The sequence below is a fragment of the Acartia tonsa genome, chromosome 7, assembly GCF_053477335.1.
Source record: "Acartia tonsa isolate MP-2025a chromosome 7, ASM5347733v1, whole genome shotgun sequence".
Lineage (NCBI taxonomy): Eukaryota > Metazoa > Arthropoda > Copepoda > Calanoida > Acartiidae > Acartia > Acartia tonsa.
Window position 1 is genome coordinate 21,484,489 of NC_137266.1, and position 15,616 is coordinate 21,500,104.

General features: G+C 33.2%; 1 protein-coding gene across 1 annotated transcript; it reads right to left on the bottom strand.

Annotated features, from left to right (window-relative positions):
- Positions 1 to 8,316: 8,316 nt before the first annotated feature.
- LOC145325051 (uncharacterized) lies at positions 8,317 to 9,927 on the bottom strand. Its single transcript, XM_080167866.1, has 2 exons — positions 9,812 to 9,927; positions 8,317 to 9,580 (listed from the first exon to the last, which is right to left on the bottom strand). The coding sequence occupies exons 1-2, from the start codon at positions 9,815 to 9,817 to the stop codon at positions 8,585 to 8,587; spliced, it is 1,002 nt and encodes a 333-aa protein (XP_080023992.1). The 5' UTR covers positions 9,818 to 9,927; the 3' UTR covers positions 8,317 to 8,584.
- Between the last annotated feature and the right edge of the window lie 5,689 nt (positions 9,928 to 15,616).

The window sequence follows — 15,616 nt, forward strand, 5'->3', positions numbered from 1 at the left end:
TGGGGGTTTAAACTGTTTTTAACCTATTTTTGAATGGATGGTCAAAAATATACTAGGACACCTATAGAATTAGACTGCAGAGCCCAAATTTGAATTAAGTCCCCAATAAACTTTTTTTGGGGGATTTAAAGGTTAATTTTTAATGTTGCTCTGGTCATTTTGACTAGAGCAAAAGGTCTTTTTTACTCGGGGTAATATTGTGGCTTTTAGAACAATTTATATAATTTACTTTATATTGATACAATAAAAAAAAACATTACTCTGTTCAATTGAAATATTTTTTTTTTCTAAAACAATTAATTTCATTGAAAAATCTAACATATACAATAAAACATATAATTCTGAAGTCTGAACCAATAACAAGTCTTCTTCCATTTCAAGTCTTTACATTTCAAAAAAGAGTGTTTTCACAAAGTGACTTATTTCCAATGTAGTTAAATAATTTTTATTTTATTAAAATGAAAAGAATAAAAACCATACACATAAAAGATACATACTTTTAAAAGATATTTAAAAAAATAAGTTTGAATAATCTTATATTATATCATATTTGTATATGTGACAAAAATAAATTTGTTATATTGCATAAACATTTGTTGTCATCTTACAGCATCTTACACAATTTTAACCCATTACAGCCAATTTTTATGTGTTTTAAATAAGTGATAGAAAACAAACATGATAATGTTAATTCATTGATATGTTGTAAAGAATTAACTTTTTAATGAATTAATTTAGATAAAATCAAAAGGCCTAATTTTACTCTATACCAGAATACAATATTTAGGAAACAAAACACTCTAAAAGCTATGAATTTTAACCAAATAAAAAAAGAACTTTTGCTCTGATCAAAAAGGACCACAGCAACAGTAAAAATTAATTTTTAAATCCCCCCAAAAAAGTTTATTGGGGACTTAATTCAAATTTAGGCTCTGCAGTTTGATTCTACTGGTGTCATAGTATATTTTTTATACAGTATGACCCTCAAAAAAGTATTTTTTAGCAATAAAAAAAGAACTTTTGCTCTGATCAAAAAGGACCACAGCAACAGTAAAAATTAATTTTTAAATCCCCCCAAAAAAGTTTATTGGGGACTTAATTCAAATTTAGGCTCTGCAGTTTGATTCTACTGGTGTCATAGTATATTTTTTATACAGTATGACCCTCAAAAAAGTATTTTTTAGCATCTGCAGCCCTTATTTCTCAATGAATCATTCAAAAATGTATATGTCCTTGTTCTCTAAAGATTTCCACATAAGTAAATATACAAATTTTAATTTTACCTCCATTAACACCGGAGATTTTAGAGCCAAAGTTTTGAAAAAGTGACTGAGAAAAAGAATTTTTTTTGTTTCTCATAATTATTGGATGGTTATATTATGTTTTTCTGGCAACTGAATAATGATACACAAAGAAAAACAAGTTAACTAATTATTTCTTTTTTATTACTCCAAAAAATATCAATTTTTTATGGCAAAAAATACTACTAAATGAATTGATTATTTGCAAATTTTAGGTTATTTATTTACCCTTATTTATGAAAAGGATTAATTATGACAGTTGCTCCGACATCTCAATCATTTAATAGAGGGTTGATTAAGCTTTTAATACTAAAAATTCATTATGTTGAAATTTTATTTTCTTTATAACTTTTTTGTTATTAAAGTTAGGATTATGAAACATAAACAATTTTCCTGCTTTATTCATAAAGATTTGCTTGGTTTTTTAATTTAAAACAATTTTGCCTATTAAGTAAGTTTTTCAAAACACCATTAAACTAGAAAGACTCAAAAAATATGTGTAAAAAAATGCTTTTTTCTCAAAAACTAATTTTTTTATTTCGTTTTTTGTATAAAGTTTCTGCTAGTAACAAAAATAAAAGAATTTCTACCTTAATTTTGCTAAAAAAGTTGTTTCATGTTAAAGTTACTTTTTCCTCAGTCAATTTTTCAAAACTTTAGCTCTAAAAATCTCCGGTGTTAATGGAGGTAAAAAAAATATTTTTATATCTACTTATGTGGAAATCTATAGAGAACAAGGACATATACATTTTATGATAATTCATTGAGAAATAAGGGCTGTAGATGCTAAAAAATACTTTTTCGAGGGTCATACTGTATATGTTTTAAAAATAGGTTAAAAACAGTTTAAAGGAACCATGCAAGAAATATAACGCTTTAACTGCTGAAAGACTGCCACAAGTAGACCCAATACCCAAAATTTGAAGCATCCAGCTTCAAAAACAAAAAAGTTATAGACATTTCAAAATCTTATTTGTAGTACAATTGACAATTTTGAAAGTTTTTCATTGCTAATAATATAATTTTCATTATTAAAATAGGTTGCCTAAAAAGAAAATTATAAGCTTATTTTTGGCAGAAACTTAGGATGCCAGTAACTTATAACATTTTTACAAAAAAAGCACTATTCTTTATAGTCAAAACCATTAAAAAAAATTCAGTTTAATTTGCGTTGTATTGAGAGTACTGTAGCGTTAGAATACCAGCCTCTAGGATTTCCAGCCAATCAGAAGCCTGAGTTCGCGCAAAGTCCGCTGAACAACCAATAACAGCTGAGCATCTGTATTTCTTACAAAATTTAATATTGAAATTTTCTTTTAGTACAATGAAAATCTTTCAAAATTTTCATTGTACTAAAAGAATCATTTTAAAATGTCTGTAACTTTTTTGTTATTGAAGCTGGAGGCTTCAAACTTTGGGTATTGGATCTACTCATGGCAGGCTTTAAGCAGTGAAAGCAGGGTATTTCTTGCAGGGTTCCTTTAAGAACATATCCATCCTTCTTATTATTGAAACTTCAATTCATTAATTTAAATTTTGAGGGGGGACTCAACCAACAACCTCCCCCCACATACTACTCTGGGTTAAAAGAAGCGTTAATTTTTGACCCCCTATCTTTAAATTTGCACCCAGTATGCTTGAGTTTAGACCCCCTATGTATTGTTTATTACCTTTTGCATGTTTTATCCTTTCAAAAGAAAAAAAAAACATTTGAAATTAGTCCATAAACAAAAAAGTTAGGTTTTTAGGGAGGTTGGGGGTCCCTCCCCACCCTCACAACTATTAATTTTGACCCCTACTTTGAATTTGCACCCGGTATGCCTGAGTTTAGACCCCCTATGTATTGTTTATTACCTTTTGCGTGTTTTATCCTTTCAAAAGGAAAAAAAAAATTTTGAAATTAGTCCATAAACAAAAAAGTTAGGTTTTTAGGGTGGTTGGGGGTCCCTACCCCCCCTTACAACTATCAATTTTGACCCCCTATCTTTAAATTTGCACCCGGTATGCTTGAGTTTAGACCCCCTATGTATTGTTTATTACCTTTTGCTTGTTTTATCCTTTCGAAAGGAAAAAAAAAACATTTGAAATTAGTCCATAAACAAAAAAGTTAGGTTTTTAGGATGGTTGGGGGTCCCTACCCCCCATTACAACTATTAATTTTGACCCCCTATCTTTAAATTTGCACCCAGTATGCTTGAGTTTAGACCCCCTATGTATTGTTTATTACCTTTTGCTTGTTTTATCCTTTCAAAAGGAAAAAAAACTTTTGAAATTAGTCCATAAACAAAAACGTTAGGTTTTTAGGGTGGTTGGGGGTCCCTACCCCCCATTACAACTATTAATTTTGACCCCCTATCTTTGAATTTGCACCCGGTATGCCTGAGTTTAGACCCCCCATGTATTGTTTTATTACCTTTTGCTTGTTTTATCCTTTCAAAAGGAAAAAAAACTTTTGAAATTAGTCCATAAACAAAAAAGTTAGGTTTTTAGGGTAATTGGGGGTCCCTACCCCCCATTACAACTATTAATTTTGACCCCCTATCTTTAAATTTGCACCCGGTATGCTTGAGTTTAGACCCCCTATGTATTGTTTATTACCTTTTGCTTGTTTTATCCTTTCAAAAGGAAAAAAAACTTTTGAAATTAGTCCATAAACAAAAAAGTTAGGTTTTTAGGGTGGATGGGGGTCCCTACCCCCCATTACAACTATTAATTTTGACCCCCTATCTTTAAATTTGCACCCAGTATGCTTGAGTTTAGACCCCCTATGTATTGTTTATTACCTTTTGCTTGTTTTATCCTTTCAAAAGGAAAAAAAACTTTTGAAATTAGTCCATAAACAAAAAAGTTAGGTTTTTAGGGTGGTTGGGGGTCCCTACCCCCCATTACAACTATTAATTTTGACCCCCATAAACAAAAAAGTTAGGTTTTTAGGGAGGTTGGGGGTCCCTCCCCACCCTCACAACTATTAATTTTGACCCCCTATCTTTGAATTTGCACCTGGTATGCCTGAGTTTAGACCCCCTATGTATTGTTTATTACCTTTTGCTTGTTTTATCCTTTCAAAAGGAAAAAAAAAATTTTGAAATTAGTCCATAAACAAAAAAGTTAGGTTTTTAGGGTGGTTGGGGGTCCCTACCCCCCATTACAACTATTAATTTTGACCCCCTATCTTTAAATTTGCACCCGGTATGCTTGAGTTTAGACCCCCTATGTATTGTTTTTTACCTTTTGCTTGTTTTATCCTTTCAAAAGGAAAAAAAACTTTTGAAATTAGTCCATAAACAAAAAAGTTAGGTTTTTTTGGTGGTTGGGGGTCTCTACCCCCCATTACAACTATTAATTTTGACCCCCTATCTTTAAATTTGCACCCGGTATGCTTGAGTTTAGACCCCCTATGTATTGTTTATTACCTTTTGCTTGGTTTATCCTTTCAAAAGGAAAAATACATTTAAAATTAGTCCATAAACAAAAAAATTAGGTTTTTAGGGAGGTTGGGGGTCCCTCCCCCCCCCTCACAACTATTAATTTTGACCCCCTATCTTTGAACTTGCACCCGGTATGCCTGAGTTTAGACCCCCTATGTATTCTTTATTACCTTTTGCTTGTTTTATCCTTTCAAAAGGAAAAAAAAATTTTGAAATTAGTCCATAAACAAAAAAAGTTAGGTTTTTAGGGAGGTTGGGGGTCCCTTCCCCCCCCCCCCCGACCTCACAACTATTCATTTGACCCCCTATCTTTAAATTTGTACCCGGTATGCTTGAGTTTAGACCCCTCTATGTATTGTTCATTATCCATTTGCCTGTCTTATCCTTTCAAAAGCAAAGAAAATGGGGTGACCAAATTAATACATACCGGGTGTCAAAATTGATACATACGGGGTGTCCAAATTGTTGCATACCGGGGGGGGGGGGGGGTATATGTTTGACCCTTTATCTTTTTACCCCCTATCTTTAATTTTGTACCCTGTATGCTTTATTTTGGACCCACTATGTATTGTTCATTACCCATTTGTCTATTTTAAGCCAAAAATATTGGGGTGACCAAATTGATACATACGGGGTCCAAATTGATGCATACCGGGTGTCAAAATATATGCATACCAGGGGGGGGGGGGGTATTTGTTTGACCATCTATCTTAATTTTGTTGGTGTCCAAATTGATGCATACCGGGTGTCCAAATTGATGCATACGGGGTGTCAAAATTGTTGCATACCGGGGGGGGGGGGGGGGGTATATGTTTGACCCTTTATCTTTTTACCCCCTATCTTTAATTTTGTACCCTGTATGCTTTATTTTTGACCCACTATGTATTGTTCATTACCCATTTGTCTGTTTTAAGCAAAAAAAAATTGGGGTGACCAAATTAATATATACCGGGTCAAAATTGATGCATACCGGGTGTCAAAATAGATGCATACCGGGGGGGGGGGGGTATTTGTTTGACCATCTATCTTAATTTTGTTGGTGTCCAAATTGATGCATACCGGGTGTCCAAATTGATGCATACGGGGTGTCAAAATTGTTGCATACCGGGGGGGGGGGGGGGGTATATGTTTGACCCTTTATCTTTTTACCCCCTATCTTTAATTTTGTACCCTGTATGCTTTATTTTTGACCCACTATGTATTGTTCATTACCCATTTGTCTGTTTTAAGCAAAAAAAATTGGGGTGACCAAATTAATATATACCGGGTCAAAATTGATGCATACCGGGGGGGGGGGGGGGTTAAATGTTTGACCCTTTATCTTTTTACCCCCTATCTTTAATTTTGTACCCTGTATGCTTTATTTTTGACCCACTATGTATTGTTCATTACCCATTTGTCTGTTTTAAGCAAAAAAAATTGGGGTGACCAAATTAATATGTACCGGGTCAAAATTGATGCATACTGGGTGTCAAAATAGATGCATACCCCCGGGGGGGGGTTTAATTTTCATGATACCGGGTATCTCCACTCCTAAACTAGGATGCTGCCGTGATTGCAACATTTGAAAACTCAACTTAATAAATCAACCAATAAAAATTCACCAAAGTCACCAAAGCTGACGAATAAGAAACGTTATTATAAAACTTTGGGGACTAGTTTATTAAACAGCAAATGTCCTTTGTCTCCCTGTCTTTCTGTACTACACTATATGCGGAATGAAAAGGGTTTCTCTTGACCGAATAAATTACATGTGAGTCCAGATTAGAGACCATTATTCTCTATTTATGATCAATAAAACTTCTACATCAGGAATAAAGGAAAGCAAGAAGAGGTCACTGAGAATCTATTTTATAAAGACTTATCAAAAATGAGAAGGACGGACAAACGAACAATTCCTTTTGTAGAGTGTCAGACTCAGAACTTATAAACAGAACATTAATTTATAAATCTAAACGAAATTTTGCATACATTTGTTGCAACATTGATAAAATACATGATACAGTAAATAAACATACTAACATTTTTAGGATTTGTTGTAAAGTGACTCGCTAAGGATATCGTACCTTGTTGTCTATTAATCATTATTTTAAAAATCGGATCTACTGCAGTTCACGGTAAAATATTGCTGGTAAGCAATATTTCCAAAAATCTATGAACTTAAAAGGCTGCTAGCTGCCAAACGGCTAAACATACAGATCATGCCCGCACACTGTTTTCAGCGGCATAAGAAGGCCTACAAATAATCTGGAATAGCCATAGATCAATAATGCATAATTATCTCGCAGTGCAGAGAAATGCGCGAAAAAGACCTATTCTACGCGTTTTTTCTTCAGTGCAGCTTTCCCTGTGCATCATTGGATCTTAGCTATTACAGATTATTACGCAGGAAATGTTTTTGAAACTCAATAAAATTTGATTTGTCATTCCTTTTACCCCGTATTGTCTCTTTCCTATCTTTCTGATTTTACACCCCAACCCTCTACAAGAAACTACAGGAAAATGATGTTTTCTTCAGATTTTTACAAGGATGGCAATATCCATATAAATCCATAAAAATGCGAAGTTATTTTCTTTGAGCAAAGGAACACAATATTCTTTATTAATTTGTAGGTAAATTGTTTTATAGGATTGCTTTGAAATCAATTAATATCCGCTGGATTAGAACAGGTTCTCAGCCATACTGAAAACTATTGTTTATCATCGTATTACAGACAATTTTCCACAAATATTAAAATAAAATTCTCAATATAGAGTTTTATCAGTTTTATTGACTTTAAAGCTGTCTATAATACGATGCAATTAATAACTATTAGAGTGAATAATACATGATTGTTATAGAAATCCTCATGAGCATTTTAAAATCGAAAGGACTACTTTCCTAATTTTATGCAAGGTATACATAAAAACGTAACGTAACGTAAAAATGAATATACATAGAAAGTGTATTTATTTTCATAGTGGAGGAAAGATGTATGTACAGACTTTTGTTGAGACGGAGTTAACTATAGAGAAGCTACATTGATGAAAAAACAGGGAGAGAGTGGACATTTTGCTGTTTATTACACTATTCCTCAAAGTTTTATAATAACGTTTTCTTATTCGTTGACTTAACAACTTTGGGGACTTTTATTAAATTTTGATTGGATGGTTTATCAAGTTACAACGTTCAACCCCAATTTGTAATCTACAGAAGGGTTAATTTTGTTTATAATCATTAGGGATGTACATTAATTTATCCGCCATTGTCATATCCCTTTAGATCCCCGATTGAAAAGACATTTGTAGAGGGCAAATTGTTTATAAATCAAAGACATTACATTAAATGATGTTTATTTCTCGATTACATTTGTCTGTCTTATTTTTATTTCAACATTTTACTCTAAACCTTTTATTTTTACTTTTGAAAATAGTCATTTATCGCATCGTATAACAGAACTTTCCTATTTAAATAAAAAATATAAGATTAAAACCAGTTTTGTTAGACCCGAAGGCCCAGGCTAACAAAATTAGTGCTACTTTCATAAATATTTCCTAACCTAGCCAATTATAGAAAAAAACGCTAAGGTACTAAAAAATACAATTAATAATATTTTAGTTTTTATATTTCAAATAAATAGAATAATAAATAAATATTAGCATTAAATTATCTAAAGGCTTTTGATTTTGTTGCATGTAGACAGCAGAGCTTCATTTTCCAACAGCACTCTCTCTTTTAATATAAATATTCTGCCTTTCAAGTCAACCAATAGTCGAGAACATTTTGGGTTCAGGAAAATTAGGTTGACTGAAAGTTATTTTGAGAATATTGATGCAAAGTTCAGGGCTTGAGTCAGATTCTAGTTGGCAGGAAGCTTACTCTTCAGCAGCGGCAGTGACAGGCTCGGCGGCTTTCTCCTCGGCGGCGGCAGGGGCCTCAGTGGCAGGGGCAGGGGCATAAGTAGCGGGGGCATAGGTGGCAGGGGCGGGAGCGGGGGCATAAGTTACTGGGGCGGGGGCAGGGGCGTAGGTGGGCTCCTCGTGCTTGTGGGTGTCCTCGGCGAATCCATAGACAATCTCAACGCAGACCTGCTTGGGGAGGGTCAGTTCGATGGCCTGGCAGGCGGGGGCGGCCAGCTGGGTGATGCACTTCTCGAAGGTCTCGGTGACATCCTCAACCTCGGGAACGGTGATGCACTTCTCCTCGGTCAGGTCCTCGCAGGAGATTCTGGGCAGGGAGATGGGCTTGTTGACACAGGTCTTGATGGGCTCGGGGTAGGTGACCTCGACGGCGGGCTCAACAACGGTGACAACGGGAACGTTGTAGCAAGTCTCCTGGGCGACCTCCTTGCAGTAGTTGTGGCCGTAGCCGCCATATCCGTAGCCGTGGTGGGCAGCAGGCTGGCACACAGTAACCATCTGGGTGACGCACTCCTTCTTGAATGAAACCTCAACGGTCTTGGCGGTGGTGGCCTCAGACTTGGGCTGGTAGGTGTAGGTACAGATCTCGTTGTCAATCTCCTCGATGGACTCGGTGCAGACGGTTCTGGTGACGGGGTAGCACTGCTCCTTGTCAACGATAGCCTTGCGGATCAGCTCAACGGGGCTGCAGACGGTCTCGAAAGCAGGGGTGCACACTTCGGCGGTCTCAACGACATCCTGGACTGTGCAGTTGTGCTTAGGGTGTTCGTAGCCGTAGGCAGGTGCGTGGTGGTAGGCGGGAGCGGCGTGATAAGCGGGGGCGGCGTGGTAAGCGGGAGCGGCGTGGTAGGCGGGAGCGGCATGATAGACGGGGGAGCCGTAGCTGGGGGCATGGAAAACGTGGGCGGGGCCGCAAGCCACCAAAGGAATCAAAGCGAGCACTGCAAAAGCCTGAAAAATATCAAAATTAAAGTATTGATTTTTGAAAGCTTCGTTTTAATAAATACAATTGGATCTATTTATACTTGTTTTTTTATAATTCAAATTTTTAGATGTCCTAAGTTTTAAATGAACTTTTAAAATGTATTTGAAATAATATTAAATTAAGCAAGTTGTTTAAATTTTCAGAGAAGCTTTTTTCTTTAGAGTTTTAAAATAAAATAAAAGGCAATGTTTGAATACCTTCATTATGTTTTGAATGAACTACAGATTAAAACTGATACTTGCTTTCCACAACCAAATAGTTTTTATAGAGTCAAGCCGGGGGGATTTGTCAAGGAGAACAGTGGGGGCGAGGGAATTGGGTTAGGGGGATGGATTAGGCCTAGAGTGGCATGGCGCTTAGACTTGGCGCATTTACGTTTTTTCTTACTAATGGCGCCTAGATTTAGAAAGAAGAGTCAATATATTTTGCTAAGCGCCCCATCCATTCCCTTTTTTCTCCCTTCTGATAATTCTTTTTCCCTTAGGCACATTTACACCCCTTTTATTTCTTAAGAATGTGGTTGTCAAGTTTTTTTTTGCTTTACTTAACAAAGACAGCTAAGTATGATGAAATTTTTCTTTTATTACGTCATCATATAAAATTCTTGTTTTTTTTTAAATTCTGCAAAAAATGTGTCAATACTATAAACGCAACTTCGCAAGTACAAGATTTCATACTAGCAATATTTATTACTTTTTGCAATATTTTTACTCTACCTCAAGGAAATTTTTCCACATGGAATATAATGAAAGTTTTTTTTTTTTTAAGAAGTTGTATCAACTTTTTTGCTTTTTATTTAAGATAGCTAGCCGATTCTTTCAGTAAGTAGTAGATGTAAAATTTTTCATAGAATTCAGATATGCAATCGTTTTTTTTGTAGACCTCTTATTTTTAAAGTAATTTAAGTTTTTAAAAAAAATAATTAAGTCGGTTTTAAGGTACTAAAACGCAACAAAATAAAAGAAGAAAATAGCCAGTATGAACAAAAATAGTAAGATCTTTAATTTGACACCTTACTTTTAAAATTCTGTTGAGTAATTGTTGAAAAAATCTCTTTTTTTAACCTCGGTTTAATCAAAACATTAAACCTAAATATTTTCTCATACAGACATAAAAAATATGGGTTCATTTATACCATTAGAATGAGAAAAATAATATGAATCCATTCTAAGCAAAATTGAAAAAGTTTAAAAAAATTGTAATAAAAAATAGAAAAAATAAAAAGTTTATTTTAAGAATTGTAACTACTAAACTAGCCAATCACAAATTGCAAAAATTAACGAATCGGGAAGCTTAATCTATAAAATTAACCTATAGAATTGCCAGAAAAAAAGGAGAACGTTCATACAATATATACAATAGATACTACAATAAATATAGTGATATTAAAGAACATGTAAAGGATGAAAAATTATGAACAAATATGCATCAGTCTGTTTATAAACTTCAAAACAATGCAGTTAGAAATACATTATTGTTTCTTGTGTTTAAAAAATATCTGCTACATTGCATTGTCTTTTGTTTAGGTTTTGTTCAGGTTTGGTTCAAACTAACCCTTTAAAGCCGAAAATTATGATTTATAAAACTTTTTCAATTTTGCTTAGAATAGATTCGTAATATTTTTCTGATTCTAAAGGTATATATGAACCCATGTTTTTTATGTCTGTTTGAGAAAATATTTAGGTCTAAAGTTTTTATTAAACTGAGGTTAAAAAAATAGATTTTTTCAATAATTACTCAACAGAATTTTAAAAGTAAGGTGTCAAATTAAAGATCTTACTATTTTTGTTCATACTGGCCATTTTTTTCTTTTATTTTGTTGCGTTTTAGAACCTTAAAACCGACTTAATTATTTTTAAAAAAAACTTAAATTACTTAAAAAATAAGAGGTCTACAAAAAAACCGATTGCATATCTGAATTCTATGAAAAATTTTACATCTACTACTTATTGAAAGAACCGGCTAGCTATCTTAAATAAAAAGCAAAAAAGTTGATACAACTTCTTTTCTAAGCTTGAGACAACGCTATTCTTTTCTTATAACAATTTATTCTCATTTATTGCAGAATAAACGAACTTTGCACTACCTTATATCATTTTCTTTTATATTTTACCCGAAAATAGTCAGAAACCTGCCCAAAACAAAACAGAGGATACCTAAATGCTGTAGTTTTATCAGTCAACAAATTTACAACAGTTTTTTTTTATTTCACACATTACTTCCCGTTTCCATACATTTATATTTAAATTAACAATTATAAATAAACAAGGATGACCAACATCCATAAAAGCGAAGCTCTGAAACGGTAGGACAAACGAACATTTATACTTGTAGTGTGTCAGAACTGAAAAATCCGAACATAAAGTGTAAATGTCGAATCAAAATTATTATTAAATTTGTTGAAAAACTGCAGAAATACAGGATAATGCTTAAGCATGCTTACGTTTTTAGGACTTGATTATAGAGATGCTTTGCTTATAACATTGTACTTTGTTGTCCTAGGAATCAGTATTCCAAAAATCAAAACAATCGGACGATTTTATAACATACAAATTTGTTGTTAAAAAAGTTAAAAATCAATATGTTTCAAATGGACATACGGACATTCTGGTTGCTACGTTTTGCTACTACAGGAATCACAATGCAAAGTTTGAAATCGATAGCACAATTCTAACATGCCTAAATTAACGAAATTAGCTATCCGTTACGGACGGACCGACCCTAATTATGGGAAAGCTTCGCTTTTAATAATTATAGAAAAGCTTCGCTTTTAAAAACATAATACCCCTTCTGTATTTAAATTGAAATGATTTTTTAAGTATAAAACTGCTAGCCTGAACAAATCAAGCAATTGTACCCAAAGTTTCAAAGCAAACGAATGAGAGAATTTGTCAAAAAAAACTTTGGGTACCAGTGTAATTTAAAGTCAAATATTCCATTCTTTTCTGTGAAAACGGAATCTAAAATTAAAATGTTCCTAAAATGCAAAATTTACAAAAAAATATTTTAAAGCTATCTTCTAAAAAACAACGAAAAAATGCATTAGAAACTTACGCTAACCACCAAAGTAAAGTACTTACAGTGTTGTCCTATGTCTGGAAACCATCTGTGTATTATATTCATGATAAAGGGAACATTCAAATCAAAACATGAATCTAGATCGGCCTAGAAAAGCACCTTGAGGCTATGTGGTTGTCATTGGAGGTGCCTAATATGAAAGTACATTTTTAATATGTCTACAAATAGACATCAAAATTAATAATATTTTTAATAAATGAAAAACCATTTGATAGCACGACATTTGTCAGGAAGTCCTTACTGTGCATTGCAGTCAGTTGCGCCTTTTTTATGGGCTAATAAGAGTTTTTTTTCAATACTTAAAGGTATAGCCGCGGATTCAAGGCAAACCAAATTGAAAACTTATTTTTTTATTTTATTTAACTTAACCTATTTTATGTATTTTTATGTAAATTTAACTTATGAAATATTTTTGAAATTGTTGTTTTTAAAAAGTAAATAAATTTAAAATGAAATTTACGTGTCAATTTGTTTTAACATTTGACACAAGCTTTTAAGTTTTAGATTTAAAGAATTTAATATAAATTTAGTCTAAAGCAATTTTCAAGGCTTTTAGTGTTACGTCCAACGATTTTCGCATGGTCTTAAAAAAGTGATGTTGCGTACGTACGGACAAAACGTCTTGGGCGTGGTTAGGACGGACGGATGGGAAAACCCCCCACTTTGCGTCGCGTCTCATGTAAGATAGCGAGTAATGGATATCTGAAAATACGCATTGACGCCAAAGAGTACAAATGTTACGCCAATTGTGATCACAACTCTCACGTTTATATAAAAATGCAACATATAATAATAGCTATTAAAACAATTTTCAAGCATAACTTTTATCTTTTTAGGATAACAATTAAATAAGAAAAATATTTTTACCATATGAAATTCGTGATCAAACACCTAATTGAAAAAAAATGCAAGACATAGCTCTTATTTTAAGAAAGACTAGGGGCAACGAACGCCCCCAAGAAGCCTCTAAGTGTTCTTAAGGTGGGAGGGGGATAAGTCAACCGCCCTTCTACTTTTTAATTTAAGTTTTAATAAGAAATATTCAGAAAAAAAATTTTGTGGGGGATTTTAAATTGGGAGGGTGGAGATACGCTCTCCCAAAATAGTTAAAAACCTTCCCTGTACCTAAAAAAAAAGCTTAATTGCAAAGGAAAACCAAACAGATGTTATTTTCAAAAAAATTTTATAAAACAAAAATTGGCGCATTTGTATGAACACCAGAATTTATAGGGATGACGGGGATGACAGTAGTTCGAAATCTCGGATTTTTTAAAACTTGTTTTGTTCCCCCCCCTTATTTTTGTGCATTAACTGGTGTTTATACAAATGCGCCAATTTCAAATCCCCTACCTAAAATTTTTTTATAATATTTTTTATTAAAACTCAAATTAAAAAGTAGAAAGGCGGTTGACTTATCCCCCTCCCACTTTAATAATACCTAAAGGCTTCTAGGGGGCGTTGCCCCTCGTCTATCTTAAAATAAAAGCTATATCTTGCATTATTTTTTTCAATTAGGTGTTTGAACACGAATTGCATATAGTAAAAATATATTTCTTTTTTAATGGTTATCCTAATAAGATAAAAGTTATACTTAAAAATTGTTTTAATAGTTATCATTATATTTAGCATTTTTAAAAAACACCAAAATTGACCAAAATATGCGTATATATTTTGTACTCACTTGCGTCATTTATATTTCAGATTTTATTTACCCGTCATCGATGACGGGTAATAAAAATCTGAAATAGAAATGACGCAAATGACGCAAATTCTGACGCAAATTCTGACGTTTATCTAAAAATGCAACATATAATAATAGCTATTAAAACAATTTTCAAGCATAACTTTTATCTTATTAGGATAACAATTAAATAAGAAAAATATTTTTACCATATGAAATTCGTGATCAAACACCTAATTGAAAAAAAATGCAAGACATTGCTTTTATTTTAAGAAAGACTAGGGGCAACGGACGCCCCCAAGAAGCCTCTAGGTGTTCTTAAGGTGGGAGGGGGATAAGTCAACCGCCCTTCTACTTTTTAATTTGAGTTTTAATAAGAAATATTCAGAAAAAAAATTTGGGGGTGTGATTTTAAATTGGGAGGGTGGAGATACGCTCTCCCAAAATAGTTAAAAACCTTCCCTGTACCTTAAAAAAAGCTTAATTGCAAAGGAAAACCAAACAGATGTCATTTTTTAACAATTTTATAAAAAAAAACATTGGCACACTTGTATAAACACCTTATCGCTAACAAGTTTTGGAATAGGCAATCCAGATCCATCCAGTTCAAAGGGAATGGAGAAAGAGAGGGGGTGAATCTATCCGAAAATAGTTATGATCGAGATCTTCCTTCATCTTTATAGGTTTGAAAGGGGAAGGAAAAAAAGAGAGGGGGAAGAGAGGGGGTAAACTAGTTTGAAGATATCTGAGAATAGTTATGATCGCCATCTTCCACTATCCTCATGTAAGCATAATGGACGATACTAACCTCCCCAAATATCTTAGCCTCCCCCTTCCTTTATTTGATGTTGTTTTCTGAGTATTATTACACACATACATATCAATTAAAGGGTGGTTGAACAGAATAAAAAAATGCGTCATATTTAGATTTTATAAAATATTTGCAACTTTTGTTCTACAAAATTCTGATTTTTATTAATGACTCAAATTCTTATTTTGACAATCTTGGGAATTTTGTATTTTTCAAGTAAATTTATTTTACTTGGAACTTCATTCTTTGAAATAGATGTAAAAAATATAAATTCTAGAAAAAATGGAAAAGGTTCTATTTTGGGCTATGCAACTTATGAATAAATGTTCTTGTTAACTTGAGATATTCCAAGGGTGATTAAGATTAGGATTTATGGGGATACCGATTGAGTCTCTGTGTGTGTGTGTCTTTATGTGCATGTGTGTGTGTGTG